Below are 23,946 nucleotides of genomic sequence, written 5' to 3' on the forward strand. Positions count from 1 at the left end.
ATAAACCTTTAAAGTATTTTCACCACTTCCTGCTCATGGATTGTTCACACAGGAGGTGCATTGCTTCCTGAGACAAAATCTGAAGAGTTACATTTATACTGTTTCACTTTGAAGAACGTCACAGACTTCTTCCCCTTCTACAAGTCCTCAAAGCCCCTCTACTCCAGCTCATACCTTAGGTATTGCTGTTGTCCCAGTAAGATGATACTGGCTTTGACTGGGGTGTTGGCAATGGAGCTGGAGGAAGTGGGGAGATAGATTTGAGGAATTTTTGAGGTAGAACTCTGAGGTCTTTTTACAAAATGGGCGGGTAATGGTTAGGTCTTTAAACTCTCTGCTGTCTGAAGAGTTTTTAATGTAAACTCTGCCTCTATCTCTCAGATCAAGTCTTCCAAAATCATCAATAAGATCACTTCTGGCCACAGCATTCAAATCATACTTCCAAATTTAACTCTGATTTCTCACTGTTCCTTTAAAAAAAAAAAAAAAAAAGTCTATGATTAAACTCTGACATTCTAGAACGTTCTTAAGAGTTACTATTTACCTTTACATTCATGTCCCATGAATCCTGACTAAACACCCAATTTGTGTTTAATCAAGGTTAATGATTAGTTCAGTGTGCTGTTGAATTGAACTGACGAGTTTGGTAAGAAAATTTAGAGAGTAAACCAAATTACTAGAGACTGATTAAAGAGATGTAACAGTTCCCAAGCACTTTTTGGTTCTTGAGATGCACTTGCCACAGTGGTAGGCTAATTTAAATCACACCTACTTGATAATTAGGGTAGGATTGATAAAGACCTCTTGGGGAAAGTTTTTATTTCCCTCATTTATTGCTGGGGACACCTGGAAGTTCTCTTTTGAAATAATATGCGTTTTAGATTGTTCTCTAATTCAGCCTGAATTTTACCCACTTGGACTGAATTGGGAAGATTTTAATACATATTGCAAGTAATAATTTGTAATGCAGTCTGAATTTTTCTAAATTCTTCATAATGGAGCGACACACAGATGGACTGAGAGGAAAAGCAGTTTTAACTCAAAAATTTTTGTCAACCAAGTCAACCAAGGCAGAAGAAATAAATTTTTCTGGTAAAAGTAAGCTCAAAAATATTTAAGAACCACTAACCATTTTTGAAAAATTTACTTAAATTCTCTGATAGACCAAAAACTGTGTCAAAAATTAAGAATTTGGATGTTCACGTATGTAAGTCAAATCGTTATGCCGTACACCTTAAACATACAGTGCTGTATGTCAATTATATCTCAATAAAACTGGAAGAAGAAATTAAGAATTTGGAATTGTTGAGTGGCAGTCTGAAATGACTGGCTTTTTTTAATACCACTAAGGAAAATATCTGAAGTGCGGAGAAAAATATTTGCATGTTCACTCTAGGATTATTTATAGTAAAGAAAAAAATAAATGCAATATTACAGTCAATCCACATATTAGACTTTTATGAAGTATTAAAAGAGGTGTTAAATAACATAAGAAAAGGATACATAACAATGCTAAACAACAGAAAATAAAATATAAAGTTATATCCCCAAACATAGATAAGCAATTAATATTTATTCTAAAGTAATTATTATTTCAACAATGCATAAAAATGGACTGAATTAACACTAAGGTAGTATTTTAAAACAGTTGTTTCTGATAACAGATTTATAGAGACTTTTTCTATACTTGGAAATTTTTCTGTACTGATCAGGTATTACTATTATAATCAGATAATACTGCAGATTTTTTTAATTTGATATAAAATATGAGGCAAAGAGAACATATCTTTTTACATCAAGTTCCTTTTTCTTAAACAGCAATCATTAGACTCAAATGTAAAATATGCATGCCTAGATGTTAAACTTGTATATAGAAAAAAAATCTGTAATTCTTGAAAAATCTAAATTGAATGCAAGTATTCATTTGATAGCTATTATTCTCCATTCTTCTCCTTTTTCTTAACTTTGCTCCACCCTTTTGTTTTAACATCTTTCAGGAGCAGTACCGTTTCTGCTACGATGTAGCTTTGGAGTACCTGGAGTCATCTTAGTTGGGGGAGACTTCAAAGTGCATCCAAGCAGAGCCCATTCATCTGTTGAGCCAGCAGCTGTTGTACGTGTCACACCTGTGCAGAAAGATTCTAATGTGGGGGGTGGGAGGCTTTTACATTTGAGAGGTAAAAGTATTTTTCTTATGAAGTTGTGTATCTTAATAAAAAGGACTCTGTTTCTATTATTGTACGAAAGCATCAACATTTCGTGCCACATAAATTTTATTTAATAAGAAGCAGATGCAAATGAGAACTTCTTAGTGTTTGTCCAGTGAACACGCAGCCTCTTCTCTCCTGGCTTTGGTAGAGCAGCCACCACGTGTTGCATGAATCAATACTTTCTCTGTGGCATTTTTCTCCCTTTTTCAGATAAAAGATGTTAAATCTTTCAAGGAAGAAGAAAGAAAAGCTGTGCAAATTCATAGGAAAGTTCATTTTTTAATATGTTTCAAGTGTAGCAGATCTCTATATAAATATATAAATATATATAACTGGCTTATTTTCCTTTAATGTGCAATGATGGCTGGATCATTTAAAGTTCTTTTTAGAAAACAACATAAGCCAAAGACTCAAGTGTAAATATGTCTATATGGAGAAAGCACATTATATTTATTGGTTACTTACATTCCTTTTTTGATGGCTAAACTACTACCACCACACAATCATTTTTTTTTTCTGAAGAAAGCTTTTTCTTTCACTAAAATCAACTGTAAACAATTTTTGTAGATTATTTTTTGTATGGTTAGTGTAAGTAGAGGATAAACTTTTTATTCATAAACCAGGAAGCAATGTTCTTTATAGTGAATCTCTTGTGTACATGCTTGTGAATTAAATTTATGTAAAACACCTTGGCAATTGGGTCTTTTAATGTAGGACCAAATTAAAACATTTTGCTGAAAATATATAATTTTCCACGATTTCCTTAGGTCAGTAATGGTTTGGTGATCATATATGAGAACTGCACACATTCAAAGGCCTTGCTGATGACTTGCATAATGTTGAACATAACCTTTAAGCATAATTTAAGTTTTAAAGGAATTGGTCTTTTCAGCCTATGACCACGCACTGGTCAAGAAATCAAGATGGCAACATTTATGCTTTCAGGGTCAAGTGTTAGCAAACTGTAAACTGTCAAGGTGATCCAGTGTTTCTTTTGATGTGTACATGCACAAGCTTTGGGTTCTGAGCATAGGAAGTGTGAACAAATCGATGCCAGAATCCTGTTTTGTGCATCATCGTGGGATTCTCAAGTGAACCTTTCTCAATGTGGTCTTGTACACATGCTCCGTGTAGCTGTAACTTCATATCATCAGCTTGCAGTTTGTTATTGACTAAAGCATTCCAGTATCCTCTTTCTAGATTGCCAGTTCATGACATGGTGCTTATGAAGATTTAATTAAAGTAAGAGTGAAATAAAATTTTTATAATTACAACAATTATTGTTTGCACATCATTTTTCTCCCCTTAATTTTCATACCTTCACTCCCAAATAAATACCTTATTCTCACTGATACAAGTAGACCACATAAAATCTATTAAAAGTAAAACTTGGGACTTCCCTGGCGGTCCAGTGGTTAAGACTCCACGCTTCCACTGCAGGGGGTGTGGGATCAATCCCTGGTGGGGGAACTAAGGTCCTACATGCTGCGTGGCACAGCCAAAAAAAACACAAAAAAGTGATGTCCAAGCAGTAATTTCTTTCACTTTTGTTCTTTAAATTGAATTTCAAAAACTCCAAATGAGTGGAAAGAAAAAAAGGCCAGGGGATTGACATTGATTTTTTTTTTTTTGAGTTACTATATTTATATGTTACTATCCCTTTATATACATTTCCTTATTTCTTCCTTGTAACAAACTTGACAGATAGTAATTGTCATCCCTATTTTACCAATGATAAAACTGAAGTTGAGAAGGTAAATGATTTGTCAACAGATTTAAATCTGAGTCTGATTTAGCAGCTCACTCTCTTCCAGTAAACACACTGCTTCCCTGATGGCATGGCAAGGGAAATTTGGCACTTCATTCTTATTGTTCCTCATTAATTGATTTTCTCATAAAGTATTATCTTTATGGGTATCTTCAAACTTCCACTTGCTGTGTACATTATTAGAACATTTGTGACTTTCATTAGTAAGAATTTAGATAAGAGAACTTATCTTTTCCTAGGAAGACTAATTTTCATTTAAACACGGATGCATTTAACAAAAAATCCACAAACTCACTCAAGATTGCATTACCCAGTAATGTTCATGATGTTGAAGGATTCTGCTTTGCAGCATGACCCTGATTTCATTTCTATTCACAGGATTAAACCCACACATAACCAAAATCACCGTGAGTACCACTGACCACAAAACTCAGAGGTCCGTGTGGCCTCCAAAATTCAAGCAAAGAACAAAAAGAGTCCTCTTTCTCTCTAACAGAAAATAAAAATGTCATGCTTGCTTTGTTCAGGCACCACCACAGAGGCCAGTGTACCTGGAGACAGCTGTACTGGGGGAGAAGGGTGGGATGTTAAATCTGTTTTTCTTAATACTCTTATTCAAAAATTCATACTTTATACCGTTGTGGAGTAGTCCCATGAATGGCCATGTCCCACTCAGCTGTGTCCCTTTAGGCAGGAGATGTCTTGGTAGAACTCTTAAAATGTGCTCTGCTTTTCACAGTTAAAGGCCTCCTATCTCTATGTCAGTTATTCCTTAAATGGCTGTCATGACGTGGAATTTTATAGATCCCCTTCCTCTATATTATCACTAGGGAAATGTTGGAAGTGGGTGGGCAGAGACACACAGCAACTGGGAATTCGAGTTTTAACCAATCTTGAAAATAAGTGTTAACCTTCTTGTCTGTGCTGCCTAGCCTTTTTCTAAGGTTTAGTCTTTGAAGAAAGGAAAAGGTTTTGCATGAATGTGTTGCAGCCAAATGATCTCTGACATTGAGAGATAAACAAAAAGGAAGATATTTCTAACTGGACCAGTAGGGAGAGGAGACGTGTTTACCTCTCTACTGATGTGCTCATTCAGTATTCACCTCGCGATCTCTTGGGTTCCAGGTCCCCATGTAATAAGCTTGGAGATCAGCCATCAACAGCTGCTCCCTCTCAAATCTGCTCTGTTGCCAGAAAATGGTGTCCGTAAAAAAAGTTCCCAACATATTATTTCATAAAGTCTCCCCACAGCTTAGGGAGGCTTGGAGTGGGAGAGATATTATCTGAATTTGTTCACAACTCTGGTCTATTCAAGTGGTCTGCAGAGTATTAGAAAATTATCTCTCTGAAACTAAAAAGAAAAGCTCTGTCTCGGGATCTGCTTTAAATAAGCTATCAGTGGCTTCTGGAATATAAATTGTCCAAAAATCAATGGAAATGTGGTAGATATATAACACTTCCGCACTTCCAGCTTCCTCCAAAGTGAATTGAAATGCTAACCTGGAAGATAACAAACACCAGAGAGACACTGTTGTTATCACATCCCGAAAGAAACCAATGGAAGGGTTTCTAAACTGTTGAAGCAAACATAAAGTCCCTGTTGAATAGCTGAAAGCTCTTTCTTTAATGTTCAGATCTGCTCGGGGTGGGAATGGTAGGGAGATTTTATGACAGATACTATCTCTCGTGATGCACTTGCCAGTTGTAGAAAAGGAGCTACGATACCTGAAATCTAACCCAGATAATTGTGTGCTGATTTATTCTGATGTAGTTGTGTTCATTTCAACTTAGTCTTATTAGTCTTATCAGTTTTATCAGTCTTAATTCAGATAGAGGAAATATAGCATTTGGGACAAAAATACAAACCCTCAGTACTTAGATGCAATCTATGTAGATACAGAATATGAAGAACAAAAATATCTAAATTGAATCACCAATGAGTTATTTCCTTAAATAGTTGTTTGAATGTACAGACGGGCAAAGGCCATGTGTTCCCACTATGTTGCATAGTCTAAGAGACAAAATCAAACTGGAAAAGTAGAGAAAACAAGATCGTCATGGCATCCACTTGTTATTTGTTGAGAAAGAGGAGATGCCTGCGGAGCCAGCGGCTATTGTGAGTGAGAGAAGTAGGCCAGGTATATTTCAGAATGGTCATTCCGTTTGTATTATTACAACAGACATCTTCAATGTATGGATTTCTATAGGGGTATTTTTCATCTCAACAAAAATATATCTGCTTCCCATTTTTACTAAAACACATATTCCTTTTGGTCCATTTGGCTTTTTCTTACTTTTGACTGAAATATGGATAGTAGATATTCTGCCATCTTCAGCTCTACTACAAGAAACACAATAGCATGAAACTGATGATAAATGACAACTGTTGTTTGACATGGGGACCAGAGGCAACGATGTGGGGAGGCCGACTCCCACTTGGACCCGAAAGCGCAAGTGATGCCCAAAGAGAACGCTCCTCATCTCCCAGCAGTGTTTGCCACATGAGAATACGGCCCAACAATGTCTCATCTCTCAAGAGGATGTGGAAATCTAAACCTTTATGTGAACTCTTAAAATTTTTGAATATTAGCAGCCAGTTAAATTCAAAAACAAAAATATACCCCTGGCCCAACTCTGTGAAAAACAAAGCCTGTCAGAAGGCTGCATCTGGTTGTCTAAGTTTGTGACCTCCATTGTAGAATAATTGTTGTTTTACTGTTCTGACTTTCTAAAAATGTGTTTTAGAGAAACATGAGTTTTAGTTGTCTCTAAATAGCTATCATAACTGTTTTTCATACTTGTTCTTGGTTTCCTATTTACCTTATTTTCTCACATATTTTTCTGTTTTAAAAATATATGTAGTTGAATCTTAACTCTTAAGGTGAAGAAAAACAAGGTCGATGTCCCCGCTCCCTCCTACCTGGACTAAATTCAGAAGAGCATATTTCAGAAAGTAATTCACACATTTCACCTAATAAGCACCCCCAAAATGATGACTAGAAAATAGTTCTTCTGGAAATAATAGTACTGAGAGCTCAAAAGGGGAGCCCTTGTTCTGTGAGCCATGGGATAGCCTGAACTGTTTTAGCACAAGTGCAGTAAAGCATCTGTGGAAGCACCACACTCCAGATTGTGATGGTACATGCTGACTTACATGGCAGGTGCAAAACATTTTGGGCTCTTGCCAGCCCACGGTGGGAACCTGAACTCCAGTTCCATAAATCTAATTACCTGGCGCACAGTCAGCAGACTGGATTTCTCTTCACCTTCATGTTATATTCTTGGAATGATAGTGAGTAAGTATTTGTTAATTACTTGCTTTCCAGTGTTAAGTTCTGTATTGCCTGAGTGCTCAAATGTGGTCATTGAGGAAAAAAATACCTTCACATAAGAAATCCACATGAAATCATGGATGTTACAGGGATATTAGAGATGGTCAAATCCAATGCCCTTATTGTTAAGTTTAAGAAAGTAAAACCTAGAGGAGTCATATGTCTATCAGTAAAGGGTCAGATAATAAATATTTTAAGTTTTGCCCACCGTTGGTCTTCGTTACCTTTGTCGTTATACCTTCGTTAGAGAATGGCTAAAGGAAATTCTTCAAACAAAAAAAGAAATAATTTTAAAAAAAAGGAAATTTCAAGCATCAGAAAGGAAGAACAGTGGAAAGAGCAGAATTATGGGTATATACAATAGAATATCCCTTTCCCCATGTATGTGTTTTATAAATTATATTTGATGATTGAAACAAAAATTATAATACCATCTGACATTCAAGAAAGTAATATTTAAAAGTAGGAAAGAAAAAGGGATCTAAATAGAAGTAAGGTTTCCAGACTTTACTGTAAGTGGTAAAATAATGATACCACTAGATTATAATGTCATATATTTATACTGTAATGCCCAGAGAAACCACTGAGAAAACTACACCAAGAGATACACTCAAAAACACTATATATGAATGAAGATAAAATCTTAAAACATGTTTACACAACACACAGGAAATTAAGGAAAGCAAAACTGGAATAAGAACCAGACAAAATAAACAGAATAATAATAATAAAAAGGCAGACTTAAGTGCTAACATACCATACTCAACAGAGACAGTACAAAAAAAGTAAAATTATAAATAAATATATCTCAGGAATTTTACATAAAAATTTTCAACAAAATATTAGCAAACTGAATCCAATAAAGTAAAAAGAAATTCACGTAACCAAGTGGGATGATTTCCATGTATGCAAGGCTGGTTCAACATTTGAAACTCAATCAATGTTATGCATCATATATCAAAAAGCTAAAGGAAAAAAAAGCATATGATTATATTAATTTGAAAAACCATTTGATAAAATCCAACACTCATGGATGATAAAAGCTCTCTAGAAGGGAACTTCCTCAACTTGAAAACATCTAAAAAATATTTACAGCTGACTTCATAAAAAATAGTGTAAGACTGAATGCTTTCTCCCTAATCTTGAGAACAAGGCAAATAAAATATCACTATTTTATTCAACACAGTACTGGAATTTCTAGCTTGCAATAAGGCAAAAAAAAGAAACAAAAGCCATACAAATCTGAAATATAAAATAAAACTTTTCCTGTTTACAGATGGCACGATTATGTAGAAAATCCCAAAGAACCTACAAAAATCCTAGAACAAATAAGTGAGTTAAGTAAATTCACAGGATACAAGATCAACACAAGAATATCAACTGCATTCCTATACATTAAAAATAAAAGTTATGAAACTGAATAACACAATACCATTTATAATTGCTCCTAAGAAAATGAAATACATAGATATACACTTATCAAAACATGTACAGGATTTACATGCTGAAAATTACAAAATTCTGATAAAAGGAATCAAAGTATACCTAGACAAATGGAGTGATACATTTGTTCAGGGATTGGAAGATTCAACATAGTAAAAATGACAGTTCTTTTCAATTGATCTATAGGTTTAATGTAATTTCTATAAAAATTTTCTAAACAGAGTTTTTTTAGATATAGAAAAGCTTATTCTAAAATGCATATGGAAAGGCATAGCTAAAATAGCTAAATAATCTTGACAAAGAATAAAAATGTGTGGGGGAGGGAATCATTCCATCCAATACTGAGGCATCTATATTGCTATATTAATCGGAAGAGGGCAGTATTGGTTACAGAAAAAAAATAGAAGATTTTCTGGATTTAGGACTAAGCAGAGTTCTTAGACTTAGCCCCCAAAACATGATTCCTATAACTAAAAATTGATAATTTGGGCCTCATCACAATTAAATATTTTGCTCTGTGAAAACCCATGTGAAGAGGATGAAGGCCAGGATTAGAAGAAAATATTTACAAATTTTATATCCAGTAAAAGGACCAGCATCTAGAATATATAAAGAAGTCTCAAAACTCAACAGTAAAAAAAAAAACACACAATTTAAAAATGTGCCAAAGACATGAACAGACATCTCACTGAAGAGGATATACAGATAACAAGCTTATTGGAAAGATGTTCAACATTGGTAGCCATTAGGAAAATGGGTATCATAATGAGCGTCACTGCACATGCATCAGAATGGGTAAGACAAACCTTAGTGACAACATCAAACACCAAAAGTTGGTGAGGTTGCAGAGAAACTGGACCAGGCATATATAGCTGATAGGATGGTAGAGCCATTCTGGAAGAGCATGACAGATTCTTATAAAACTGAACATGCAATAACATACAACCCAGAAATTATGCTCCTAGGTATTTATCCCAGAAAAATGAAAACTTAATGTTCACATATGAATATTCATAGCAGCTTTATTTGTAATAACCCAAAACTGGAAACAGCCCAGAGAGCCTATACCAGGTAAGTGGTTAAACAAACTGTGGTATATCCCTACTATGGAGCACTACTCAGCAATAAAAAATAAAAAACTACTGATATAGGCAACAACTTGAAAGAATCTCCAGGGAATTATAGTAAGTGAAAAAAGCCAATCCCAGTAGGGTACATGCTAAAAAGCCAATGCCAATAAGGTATATGCTATATGATTCCACTTACATAGCATTTTGAAATGACAGAATTTTAGAAATGGAGAATATATTACTTGTTACCAAGAATTAGGAATGTGGATGTGGTGGGTGAATGGGAGGTGAGTGTGATTATAAAAGGGCAACATAAAGGATCCTTGTGGTAATGGAACCATTTGGTATCTTACCTGTGGTGGTGGGTGAATGAACCTAAATATGTGACAAAATTGGACGATGTTTCAAGTGACCTGGGTAGCTGCAGATAATAAGGGAAAGAATCCTTTCAATCCAAGACCCCCAAATAGGAAGAAGCTATGTGTACAGGGAAGAGAAAGTGGCCAGTGAGGCTGGTGCCCACTGAGCAGACTAGTACAATGTGAGGTCAGCAAGAGTGGTCCACGGCATGTGGGCTTAGTAAACCAGAGCCAAGAGTTTGGATATATTATTCATCTTTGTCCTCCATTCTCTCCACCCTCAAAATGTAAAATCCATGGCTTAACGCATTGTATTACACATGGCAGATTTCAATAAATGTTTATTATGTGTAATCTAAGCCAGATCTAGAATCTAAGCCTCTTTTTCCTTCTGTTTTCCTCACAACATCATACAGTGTCTCTGATTCTAAAAAAAAAAAAAGCAGACAAATAAATGAAACCCACAGGCATCTGCTCCTGGGAACTTTCCAGGATATTCCTTTGAGTACACTAGGTAGCTCATTCCCCTAAGTACTTTGGCACTTCATACGTAGTATTCATGAATTCAATGAACTGTTTAGTGAGTAGTTTGACTCTGGACCGTGAGAAACAAAAACTAAATCTGGGTCTAAGGAAACTATGGCAATTCATCCAGTTCAATACCACTGATGGAATATAAGCAAAATCTTCCTCCATTCCAGTCCAAACACATAAATGACAGCAACATATAAACATATAAGCGCAGAGGCTACTATGAAAACTGGAAATGAAAATCTCATCAATCAGAAATGGAGAGGCTTTCCTAAAAAGCATATGGAACGCCACAGCAGCGAGTAGGGGCTGAAACTGTGTAACCTGGGGGTGTCAGGGAAGATGGGCCAGCCCCAAACTGAAGTCACAGGGCTGACTGTGGGCTCTTGGACCACACTGTGTCTGCATATTGGAACCTGAACTGTATCAGGGCAGGAGAAGAACAGCCTGCCCTTGACTGAAAGATGGCATCACCCACCTATACCTAATGGAGACTCAGAGTCGAGAAACATGTTACTTACTCTGGGTAAGAATCCTGAGATTGTATTAGATTCTTAAGGCTGTTGTAACAAATTACCACAAACCAGGTGGCTTAAAACAACAGAAACTTATTGTCTCAGTTTCGGAGGTTGGAAGTCTGAAATTGAAGTGTCGGCCAGGCCATATGCTCTCTGACACCTATAGGGGAGAATCCTTCCTTGCATATTCTAGCTTCTGGTGGGTTATCAGCAATCCTTAACACCCCTTGTCTTGCAGCTGCATTACTCTAATCGCTACCCACATCTTCACATGGTATTCCTCCTGTGTCTCTTCTCTTATGAAACCAGTCATGTTGGATTAAGGGCTCCCCTTACTACAGTACGACCTCATTTTAACTTAACTAATTGCATTTGCAATGACCCTATTTCCAAATAAGTTCATATTCTGAGGTACTGGAGGTTAGGACTTCAACATGTCTTTTTGGAGGACACAGTTCAAGCCACAGCACACAGCAATAGATAATTAACACACCCAGCCAAACTATGCAAGTGTAAGGGGGGAATGAAGATATTTTCAGACATAGTCATCCCATAACAGTGATGTATACAGAACTGCATCTGCAGTGGTTACTGCTAGACTAAACTTTTTTACATATTTATGTATCCATAAAATATGGTTTTATTGGATTTTAAATATTATATAAATGTTATAGTGTGGGTATCCTGCTGCTGCTTCCTGTTTTTCACTTGTTATATTCTTGAGATTTACTTACTTTGGAAAGCTAGTTCAATTTTAAAAATTTCTATATGGTATTTGATTGTAGACATATAACCTATTTTATCAAAATTTTCTCTCGTGGAGGAATGTATGTTATTCTCTATTTGCCTTTCAAGAGTGCATATTTTTCTCTACTCATCTTTTAAGAGTCATCCTCTGCCCTTCTCTACCTGGTTGTGTGTCCTGGGAAGCTGACCTCTTGGGACAGCATCACTGGTACTCCCTTGCTCTCTGACTTAGTGTTGGGTTTGGCCAAGGCCAGGCACCAATGGGAGACCAGGTGGCAGGAGGACAGTGTGGTGGTGCTTTCCCCCTGCTGGTCCACATTTTTTATAGTGGCTGCCCTCTACCAACCTTTTGGAGGGCAACATTTCACCTCTGACTTCAGCTCTCCAAATTCTAGTAACACTGCTTCATCCTTCGGGTCTCAAGCTGATAATGACTTTCATCCCTTGCTACTTCCTGGGTGCTTTACCAATCTTTGTTGGTCCCCTAAACTTGCTAAAACTTGTAAACAGTCCTTTTTTAAAATCTTTCAATTTACTGTTTGACTACACCATCTATTTCTTGTCCAAATCTTGACTGATACACTAACTGGTTCCAGAAGTTGCCCTAAGACACGGTCCATCAAACTGGATTACAGAATTAGGTCATTTATACATTTGATGAGTGCGTGGATGAACTCTTCACCAAGGGGAAATGGGACCTTGGTAATATGAGGCAAACAATAGCTGGTATCTTTATTAAAACAAGTCTGCCTCTGGCATGTGATATGTGCCTACTGAACTAGCAAATGTCTTTCCTTTAGTTTCCATCAGCAAGTATAACCTGCAACATCTCACCTTTGCCCAGGGGTTCAGCAGTACACCTTTGCTGTCTTTTATCAAAGCAATGTCTGATCTCTGTCATATTATAGTCTAGACTAGAGCAGTGATCCTCACCAAGTGTCATTTGTGAACTGGTTTCTGGTCCATGTTTCTTACATGTTCCCAATGAATTAGGGAGCTTGCACCAGAATGTGAACTATGGCACTAAGTACACTGTTCTGTTCAGCTGACAATTTTTTCTTAGCAAGACTTTTTCGACGAGGGAGCAGTGCATTGATTTACATTCTGGTATAACCTCTTTTCATCATTGTCACAGACCATGGCTTTGAATAGCTGATATTCTGGTCTGGGGGGACCTTGATTACCTTGACATGGAACAGGGTATCATGTTGGGACATCAGGAAGAAACTAATAACCAGATGCCTTAGGAAGAAAAAGCGTAGCTGGGGAAGGGAGGCAACCATGTGAAAGTTCACAGACCTCTGATGTTATGAAGTTTCTAGTAGGACAATGGTATAAAAACGTCAAGATATTCCCTCTTAAATGAGAGACAAGTTGCCTCACTTTGCACAGCCCACAGCGGAAAGAGCCCTAGGACTTAACTTATCTACGGCATTATATTTGGGCATACTGCTCTGATCCATCTACAAGGTAACTTGTAAGGCTTCCTGTTGCAAGAGATATGTGGAGCAAGAGAGGGTCTGCAGCAGGTCCAAGTTTTTACACAAGGTGACCTGCCACTTAGGTCTATGACCCAGAAGACCGAGTAGTACTTGAAAAATTTGTGGCAGAAAGGGATGAAGTATGTGCCAGCAATAGTAACATCAGAAAGCAGATCCCTGAGGTTTTGGAAGGAAGCCTATTTCCTCTTCTGCCAACCACTATTTTCCAGTGGCAAAGCTGCTTTGTGTTTACTACTAGGCTCTAACAGAAAAGAAACAGCCCAATATGGTGTAGAACACCACGTGACTCTAAGAATGGACTATAAGAATGTCTACCATCAACTGAAGACATTATGAAGTTGGATGTGTGCAACAGCATTCATTCCCTTATGAAATGTGATTGGTATGTATGTATGTGCAAGACTGAGCCTGAGCAGGTCAAGAAACCACAAGGAAATTTCAGGAGTGATGGCTCAGACTCCGCTGACATCTGCTCCTGCTCTTCACTTTCTCTTCCCTAACTCTTCTGGCCTTGTTGAGATCCTAAAATCATCGTGGTCTTATTAGTCAGTGGCCAGATTGTTGACATGTCAGCACCATTTCCAGCTTTCTTGTTTTGCAGAGTCTAGGACAAGGGTTGGCAAACAACTATCTGTGGCCCAAATTCAGCCTGCCACCTGTTTTGTACTGCTCAAAGCTGAGAATGGTTTTTACAAATGTAAATGGTTGGGGGGAAAAAAAATCAAAAGAAAAATAAGAGTTTATAACATGCAAACACTATCTGAGATTCAAATTTCAGTGTCTCTATGTACTTACTTTTCACACTACATTGACAAAGCCTAAAATATTCACCATCTGGCCCGTTATAGAAAAATTTTGTTGACTCTGATCTGGAAGCCTGGAAACTATGTTGCCCAAAATTCCTAGTAGATTAGATTCCACTCATGAGAGGTTCTCATAGGAGATTTAGAAGGAAGAAAAGAAGCAGAAGGTAGTTTTCTCCTGTGAGGTGTTAGGAAACTTCATGAGCTTTGGCAAACAGCTGATAGGAGGTGTCGCTAGCAGCTTCTGGGCTTCCTCTTGTGAATTAGCCACAAAGGTCCAGCAGAGATCACAAGTGACTCCTGTACTTTATCGTATCCTGAATTTGAATGGCATTTTCCCCGAGGCTTCACTCTTCCCACCCTTCCAAAGACTTGTGTGGGCTTTGCATTCCCATATTTAATTCCTTCTTCCTGGAAGTACCTACATTAAGTATTTCTGATCTTCTACCCAAACCTTTCTGAGCCAATAAGAAAAACACTGAATCACTGAGGGAAAGAGAGTAGCTAGCACATAGCTGTTGCCATAACTGGAATTATGTGTTCTGTGAGAGCATACAATAAAGGAATTCTTACTTATTCTGAGAAATCAGGTAAAGTTTCCCTGAGGAAGTGAAGACTGATCTTAGATCTGAAAGAATAAGAATTAACCAGGCAAAGGACTGGAACTTTCAGGCCAGAGGAAGTGTTATAGGAATGAGGGCTGGTATGCAAATAACCCTTTAGAAGGAAGAATATGGTGCTATAAAGAGAAAAATGCCAGTGGGACTGAAACTTCGAGAGCAACATGCAAGAGAAAGCTGGACAGAGAGAGAGAGAAAGGCCATGTAATGCAGAAGCTTCTAGGCTGTGTTAAGGATTAGTGTCTTTCTCCCATGAACTATGGGAAACATTTTCATGACCTCTGTTGGTCATGAAAACTTTATGAAAGAGATGACATGAGAGATGGGATTCACTAGCGGGTGGGAGAGTGGTGAGAGAGGAGGGCACTCCAACAATGGCACAAGACATCTTAGTGAATTATTTATCAGCCAGTGTAGCTGGAGCAGAGTATAGTGGAGATTAACTTAAAGACAAAGTGGAGAACCTACCATGGAAAGGGTTTTGATTTTATTTTGTTGGCAATGAAACATTATTCCGGCAACCATAGAGACACTTCTGGAGATGGTTTTTGTAGTAAACAAACTGAAATATCCAATTTGAATTTAGGTTGAGAAATACTGCTGGCTTTTGTTAATGATAGTGTTTTTGTGGTTCTTGAAATGAGACAAGAGGCTTAAAGATACAGGAAATTGGTGGCTTTGGTAAAGACTTTACATTGTTTCATATTAAAAAGAGCCACTGCGGGGGTTTAAAAGGAAATAGGTTATGGCACTTTTTAATATTAGATGAATAAGTACCACATCTCCTAGGCTGTGTCTTCAGTATCCAGCACTGGCAATCTTATCTCATGAAGAAGGCAAGAAAAGGATGCTAATTGAAATTTGACACGCAGGTCTTGAGAGACATGCATGCAAGCAGTTTATTGGAGAAGTGGTCTTGAGAACAGCATATGAGAGGGGTGAAGAAAGCAGGATTGAGCAGAGGGAAAAGTTTAACCATGATGCAGTTGCAACAGAGCTGGGATGGCCCTTCAGAGTTGCAGGTTGCCCCAACGGAGGCAAAGAGGTTAGGTTTTGTACCCCTGCATCAACCAATCACTGGCACCAGGCTACCCAGAGGGAAGGGACGTAACCTTGGATGAGGAAGCTTCCACAAACCAAGGGTAATTCTCAGAGAAGCGTTCAGCTAAGAGCTGTCAATAGTCAACACTTCTGACAACTGGGGAATGGGCACATAGGCTCCGAGGAGGGACCTGGGAGGTACACCGCAGCATTTATTACAGTTCACCCCTGTGTGTCTCTTGTATCCATTTACTTCACATAATGAATTTATCCCATCTGAAATCAGCTCTTCCAGGATTCTGGTTGGCCTCTGTTACCAGGAAAACATGCAAGAGAAGAGTTAACAGCACAAACTGAAGACCCCACTGCTGCAGCTAAGTTCAGGGATATACATCATCTCCCTCCTTTACTACTCATTCTAGATTTACCTCACCATTGACTAGCTCTCTGCTGGTCTTGATGGCTTATGTGGTTGAGTGATGCAGACTCTTATCCATGAGGGATAAGAGCCCCTAGTCCTGTGCATTTCCCAAGCAATAACTGCTGTACTTGACTATTTACTGTCAATAATGAACATAGGAGAACCAACAGATGCCCCAGTGGACCACGTGGATGCCAAATGAATTCTTCCCTATCCCTATTATGTACCAGCAGCCTTGCCTCCCTATGAACATCAGGATCAATTATACCTGCCATGATGGTGCCACCATTGCTTGCCTGCTGAACTCTGGGTACAAGAAGTTTGAAGTGTCCAGGGGTCAATTTTGACTTAAAGTTTGGTGGGACTCTTACTGTGTCCTCTGGCGGAAGGGTTCTCTGTCTGGAAACCAGAATATCTAGAGCCATGGAGTCTAGAGTTAAAGCTATAGGAAGCAAAACTCCGAGTAGGTCTCTGAGATTGATTATCATTAGAGACACTTTTACCTGCACCCCTTGGTTCCTGTGTCCAGGTGTTTATATATTGGGGACCAAGCACAATATAACGGATGTTGATTTAGGGGATGTGTCATATCATGAAGGATGGTGCCCCATTATCCAAGCTGGTGTCTCATCTGCACATTCCATCACCCCACCAAGCTGGTAGTTTCCGGGTAACACAGAATGTAACAGGACCAATGGAATCCATGACCATGTGCTCATGACTGGACCACTTTTTCTTTAAAATGTTTCCTCTGGTTTTGTTTGTTGTTTTGAGGGATCCCATGTTGGTAGATTAAAAACTCTGTAAATCTTTGTATAGTGATACTGGTTGAGGTCTTGAAAGCAATAAAGGTAACCCGCACTCAGAATAATTGTTGGTTCCAGTCAATATAAATCACTGGTTTTTGCAGTGTAGAAGGAATCCAATGTACTCAACTTGCCACCAGATGACTGGTCCATCTCCTCAAGGGATTGTACCATATTGGAGGCTCAGTATTGGTCTCAGTTGCTGTCAGATTGGACATTTGCCAGTGGCTAAGGACATAGGCTGTGTAAGCATCAGTTAGCTGTTGAATTCTGTCCACTTGGTTGTAGTGGATATTCTCTGGTATTAGTATACAATACAAGGATCTTCATACTCCGTATCCCCCTTGATAAATATAGCCAATACATCTTTCCCTGCAGTCTTCCAATTTTTCTCATACCAGGGCCCCAAACAAATAGCCAAGCCATTCGTCACTGTCCATGAATCAATGTATATTCATACATGACTATTTCTCTTTCCGTACAAAGTCAATGACCAGGAGCACTGCCCAAAACTTTATTGAGTGCTGTAATTTTCTCTAGCCACTGTCTTTCAAGGCCACCACTAAGTGGGGCTGTAGTGAAATAGCTGTCTATTTTCAGCCTATACCCATATGCTGAGTCAACCAATTTATGAATTTAGCTTGGCCTTTTCTCCTCCAACTTTAGATGGTCACTTCTCATTTAGCTATTGCTACTTGATGAGAGAAGAGTGTTGGTGTAACAGTAGTGGGTGACATGGCAGTCTGCACTGTTTCACCAGTATCTCATTCCAGTTCACCATTGGTAAAAATTCTAAGAATTGCACTGCAAATGATAGGGTCCTTATTGCCACATAGCCAGCAGTGGATCTGGATCCAAAATCACATTTCTGAGTTTGCTTCCTAGGTATACTCCTAGTACCAAATCTCTTAGGTTAAATTCCACAGTAAATAGATTCTAAGACTCTAGCATCTGCATGCAGGTTTATTGGGGAGTGCTTTTACTGGGGAACAACACAAGTGAGGGATGAGGAAGGTAAAACAGGGCAGAGGATGAAACTGAACTGTGATTATTTGTAACAGAGGCCTCACCTGATCCTATGGATGTTTCTGAAACTGGGAGAGCCCCTCAGAATTGTCTCAGTTGAGTCAGGAGGATCAAGAACTTTGCACCACAACTTTGACTACTCATTAAATTCAAGCAGCCCTCAAGGAAGTGTTTTAATATTGACTAAGGCTATTTCTTTCAACCAAGGATAATTCTAGAGATGAACTCAGTTGAGAGCCATTGGCAGCAACACTCCTAGTAGCTGAGAGAATGAATGCATTAGTTTTGAGCCCTTAACATTTATTTCAACTGAAGTAATAATCAAAAGTATGAAAAAAGTTACTAAAGTTACTAAAGTAATAATCAAAATATGAAACCAATATATATTTAGTCTTTTAAAAAAAGGAAAACATGCGGAAATATGCAATCTTGTAATATTTGTATTACAAGAAGTGGAAAGATAAAAGAACAGAAGCACTAAGCCTTTGGGGCCAGTCCACCTTTAATGATTTATATTTCCCCTCCAGCTAAATTTGACTTTAAAGAAATCCCTGCCCACCATACTGGGTTTGAAGACCCAGAAAAGACAAGCACTGAGGATTTTATAATAATGCTATAATCAACTTTGGGCAGAGGAAATTTTTCAAAACTGATACCTCTGACACTAGGAGTTCTGGTTCTTAAGGAAACACAGGGGAACTCTCTTATAATTTCATAACCACTTTTAAAGAATTTTAAGTAGTTCCATTTTGCCACTTGAGACATCTCTTTTACATAAAAATTAGAGAAAGCATAGACTGCATCCTAAATGTTTGGTTTCAAGTCCTATCTGCCACCTAATAGCTGGATGACAAACAAGTTTTTAAATTTCCCTATGCCTCAGTTTCCTCATATTTAAATATATGGGAAAGATAATGAACCTACCTCATGGGTTGATAGGATTAAATGAGCTAAGAAAAGTACTTTGTATGGTGACTGACATCACTCAATCAATGATTGTGGTTATTATTTTGTTGTCTAAGTAGGTGTTTTGCTATCCCTTCATACATAATCTTGATAATCTTATGGTATTTTAGCAGATTAGACACACTGTGTCTTCTCTATTGTGTTGTGCTAGTCTTTACCGCATATTTTGGATTCCACATATTGCTGTTGGGGCGGATGCAAACTGGTTCACTGAGATTAACTGTGGAATCTGTGTCAAAAATAACCCATTTATGCCAGGACTGACACTACAAATCTAGACCCTTGGTACCAAAATAGGAAATGGATTCTTAGCCCAGATTTTGCCATATTTTAGTGTTTTTAGAGATCATGAGGATTATGTTATATTCCTTTTTAATTATTTATTTTTGGATATATTAAAGCTAGATAAAGTACGAGTGCTATCATTGTAACATGTTTACAGAATAATCCAATCTTGGTAGGGTACAAGCAGGAAAGTTTAATTTTTCTTCACTATTGCTTTCAGCCTGTTTGGTTTGATCTAGTCTTCTTCATCCCTTGATGAAGAAGGGCAGGCAGATGTCATAGCTTCCTGAGAACTTTCAACTAAAAGGAGTTTATGTGTTATAAGTTCCACAACAGACTACAACATGACTTACATCTTAATCCAGTTTTTAAAAGCAACTCCCTTCCCTATCCTAACTCACGCTGACCTAGGGCTTGTGGTCTTGAATTAGTGGAGGGCCTATTCATTTATTCCTCCTCCCTCTTACCTGACATGAAAGAAATCTGAAGCAGCACAGTGAAGGAGAAAAGAGATTAGAACCAAAGTGTAAGCTTTTAATTTACTTTGTACTTCTTTGGTCCTGAAATTTTATTTTCTCTTGGCTACTGTTGATAGGTTGTCAATGCCTGCTCTGGGACAGACACCCAAATGCCAGCTTGTGCTGCATTTCATTCTTTGGCGGAGTTGTGGGGATTTCTGCACCGCATGGTTTAATGATATCGACGATGCCCTCTCCGGCTGACATCTTGTCATGCCCAACTCAGACCCTACACCTGGTGGGTTTATTCCACAGTGTCTCACTTTTGAGCTTCCACTGCGCCAGCCATCCACCTTCATAAATGGGGACCTTCAACATAGATTCATCCTGGCTCTGTCATGGCAGACTGTTGGGAGTTGTGACTGTTTATGGCTCCCTACCTTCAGGCCCTGCAATAAGGGGCTGCTTCACTTAACTTCAGCGTTATCCAGATACGAGGTAGGTATATGATTCTATGTCTGTGTATGCTCCCAAACTCCAGAGGACACAGGTTAAGCTACTGAGAATTCTCTCACTGCACCCCAGCTTGGTGCAGTGAGCTTGGGAGGGTCTATGAGTTTCTGACGCTTAGCAAATATGGGAGTGAGATGAGCATCTCTGGATTATTCTCTTGGGCAGCACAGCTCTTGAGGAGAAGAGGGATGTGAAAAGAAGAAAGGAAGATGGGAAAAGCCACAGCCCTTTTCTTCAACCTAGTAATGATTATCTGAAAAGACAACTATTTTTACTTCCAAGAAACCCTTTCCAAACTTCTGGTCTTCTCTGGATGTGGGTGATGGTCTGATGATGGCAGAATTATTTGACATACCTTCAAAAAAGCCCCTCAGAGATGTGTATATTGGTCCTTCTTTAGGCTGAGTGGGTTCCTATCATTTATGACTTATAAGGTTGGTAATTTAGACAAAATTCTGAAAGATAAAAAAAAAAAATTCAATTTATCTCTGGGGTATGGTGGATAATTTATCTCTTTGTTCTTTAGCTTTCTCATTTGCAAAAGGGATAAGATAATAGTACCTACATAGAGAGTTGTGAAGCTTCAATAAGGTAATCCATGTAAAAGCTATAGCTGTTTAACACACTTTTTTTTTTTTTTTTAAACAAAGCAAATGGAAAAACCACAAGGCAAAGCAACCCCAGGCCCCAGGATGGGTGGCACCGGGCGGGCAAGAGCTCCCGCGGCTCTGGGGATGAGCGGTGGGCGCCAGGGGGCGTGGCTGCGCTTGCGTGACGTCCCGCTGCCGGCGCCGGCGCACGTTCCGCACGGCGCGCTTCACCGACGCCCTCGCGCAGCCCCTTTCCTGTGAGGGCCGAGCAGGCCTGGGTCAGGTTGGCACGCCCGCCCGGTCTCGGAGGTGCAGTCCCTGAACGCGGTCTGGATGTCGCGGATCCAGAGGCAAGTCTCAACGTCCTGCTTGCTGGCCAGCACCAGGATGGGGACGCGGCCCAGCGCCTCGCTCGTGACCATCTTCTCCAACGCTTGGACCCGGACAGTCTCTCCTCCTCCGTGGAGGCCATGATATAGAGGACGCCGTGGCCCTCTGCTTGGTCCTTGTCCCACAAGGACTGCAGCTCTTCCTGCCCCCCCACCCCGGCCCAAGCCCCGCAGCAGGAGGCGAGCTTTTCCTGCGTCCACAGTGCCGATGTTTAGACCCGCGGTGGTGGTGATTTTGGACAGAATCATCCCCTTGGAGTTCTTATGAAACCGGGTTTTTGACCGCTCCAAGACAGTAGTCCTCACGGCGTCGTCCAGACCCAGGATCAGGATGCAGTACTGGTCCTTCAGAAGCATGTCCTTGTACAGGTGACGTCCTGCACCCACCCCTGGCCCCTGGAGCCACCGCGCGCCCGACGACCCGTGGGCCGTCCCCAGCACAGTTCTTCCTACACGGTAAGAATTCAATCAGGGTGAGCCACCATCGTATAATCTGGTATCTTTATTTCACTATAAATAAATGTTGATGGAGTGGATATTTATTCGTTTACTTAACATATATTTACCAAACACTTAACTGTCATAGTAACTTTGGGGAGAGGTAATGAGCAAATCAGCCGTCGTGAAGCTTATGTTCTAGCGGGGGGAGGGAAATAATAAACAATCGAATAAAATTTATAATGTGTCTGATAAAGATTAGTGCTATGAAGAAAAATAAACAGGGGGAGTGGATCAGGGGTGTGGAGAAGTGCTGCTATTTTAAGTGATGTAAGGACTCACTATGAGGTGGCATTTGAGCAGAGATCTGAGGTAAAGAATGTTATTCAACATGTTAGCAGAAAATGTGTTAATTAAATTAAGTATTACAATCTCCAAAAGTGTGATACTATTTATAACTCAAACAGATAACTAAGCCGTATGCCCAATGAAGAAAAAAATTACCTTGAATCGAGTAGATTAATTCAGTTATTCAGGAGAGAGTTTATACTGTATATTAAAAATATATATTGGTCCAGCCTGGAAATCTTCCTTTTTCTTGCCTTTTAGCTTGTCTTGTGATTTTTTTTGTTTAAGGTCAGGCATGAGATAATAAGAATTATAAACAGGCCCTTAGTGTGAGGTTCTATGTTAATCTGGCTAGAGGTTGGGCTGTGTTTAATGTTTGCTCTAGCCGTAGGTGCCACTGGCTTCAGATTCCTGGAGTGTACTTGTTTTTGTCTCCCTGTTTTTGGAAGCTTCCCTAAGAATTCCTCCTTAGATAAAGTCTGCACCTTGCAGCTCTTTCAGTGTTATCTATTGTTATTATACTGGAGTCCTGTTGGTGTGGTAGTAGGGTGTGTGGGTGGAAAAGTGATCTATAATCTTATGATTAAAAGTCAGTCATTTAGTGGGCCTGTGTCCCTGGGTTTTGACTTTCATAAGTGTTTCTTTGCTCTCTTCTTTCCCCCTTATGTGAGACAGGAAGGCTAGAGGGAGCTGGAGTTGGGTGAAGACCCTTCCTTCTACCTAGGGTAAGTTGCTGGTAGAGTCTTTTTCCCTGGAGAGTAGGCCTTTGTTATAGAGAATGCTCCAGATGTATTTCAAAATGATTACTTTTCCTCCGCCTGCCAGAGCCAGGATGGGATAGTTCATAGCTGTTCACTGAAAACCTGGAGGGTTCCCAGAATGAAAACCAATGAAAGTATAGGAGCAAGATCTTATTTTTAAAAGAATAATTATTGACATACAGCTTATTAGAGATATGCACAAATCATAAGTGTACAGCTCAATAAATTTTCACCAAGAGAAAGTACCCATATAACCAGCAACCTGATCAAGAAATAGAACATTGGCAGCGTCCCAGAACCCCACTAATGACCACTTCCAGTCACTATGCTTTCCAAGGTAGTCATTATCCTAACTTCTCACAGGATAGATTAGTTTTGCCTATTTTTGAGCTTTATATAAATGAAATCAAAAAGAAGGAATTATTTTGTGTTTGGCTTTATTTCAATCAACATCATGTTTGTAAGATTAAACTGTGCTATTCCATGTAGAAGGAGTTCATTCACTCATTACTGCATAGCATTTCATTGTATGAATGTAAGATCATTTATTCATTCATTCTGCTGTGATGAACCTTTGAATTGTTTCCTTTTTTACTTTTTTAAGGAGAGTGCTGCTATGCACTAGTGTACATGCCTTTTCATGAACATATGTAGTTGTTTCTGCTAAGTGTATATCCAAGTTTATATCTAGGAGTGGAATATACATATTTGTCACTAGTAGATACTGAATGCCAAATAGACGTGCAAGTGGCTGTAACACTTTCAACATATGAGAGTTTGAGTCGCTCCACATGCGCACCAATACTTGCTATGATCAGTCTTTTTCCATTTAGCCATTTTTGTGCATGTTATGTGAAAAGAGCAGCTGATAAAATGTAAAACCTACCTGTTAGTTTTGAATATTGGCTGCATGCAGTCTTGAACTCCGAGTTTTGTCTCTTCAGCACCTTGATATTTTCAGAAGTTCTCTGTGGGTTCTCTGCCTCCTTGCAGTTGCCCCC

At 38.9% G+C, this 23,946-nt stretch overlaps 1 protein-coding gene and 1 pseudogene across 6 annotated transcripts in view; one reads left to right on the top strand and one right to left on the bottom strand.

The window, feature by feature from the left end:
• Positions 1-3,487, top strand: part of PTPRK (protein tyrosine phosphatase receptor type K) — a 574,209-nt gene extending 570,722 nt beyond the window's left edge. For all 5 annotated transcript variants that reach the window (XM_082474428.1, XM_082474426.1, XM_082474424.1 and 2 more), the window contains one exon: positions 1,998-3,487. In XM_082474428.1, the coding sequence (XP_082330554.1) occupies positions 1,998-2,051 (54 nt within the window). In that variant the 3' untranslated portion in view covers positions 2,052-3,487. The remainder of the gene's footprint in view (positions 1-1,997) is intronic.
• Positions 2,779-21,788, bottom strand: LOC309666858 (ADP-ribosylation factor-related protein 1 pseudogene; annotated as a pseudogene). The gene has a single exon. The product of its transcript is annotated as an ADP-ribosylation factor-related protein 1 pseudogene (transcript).
• Between the last annotated feature and the right edge of the window lie 2,158 nt (positions 21,789-23,946).

Source organism: Balaenoptera physalus (assembly GCF_965194825.1).
Source record: "Balaenoptera physalus genome assembly, chromosome: 9".
Lineage (NCBI taxonomy): Eukaryota > Metazoa > Chordata > Mammalia > Artiodactyla > Balaenopteridae > Balaenoptera > Balaenoptera physalus.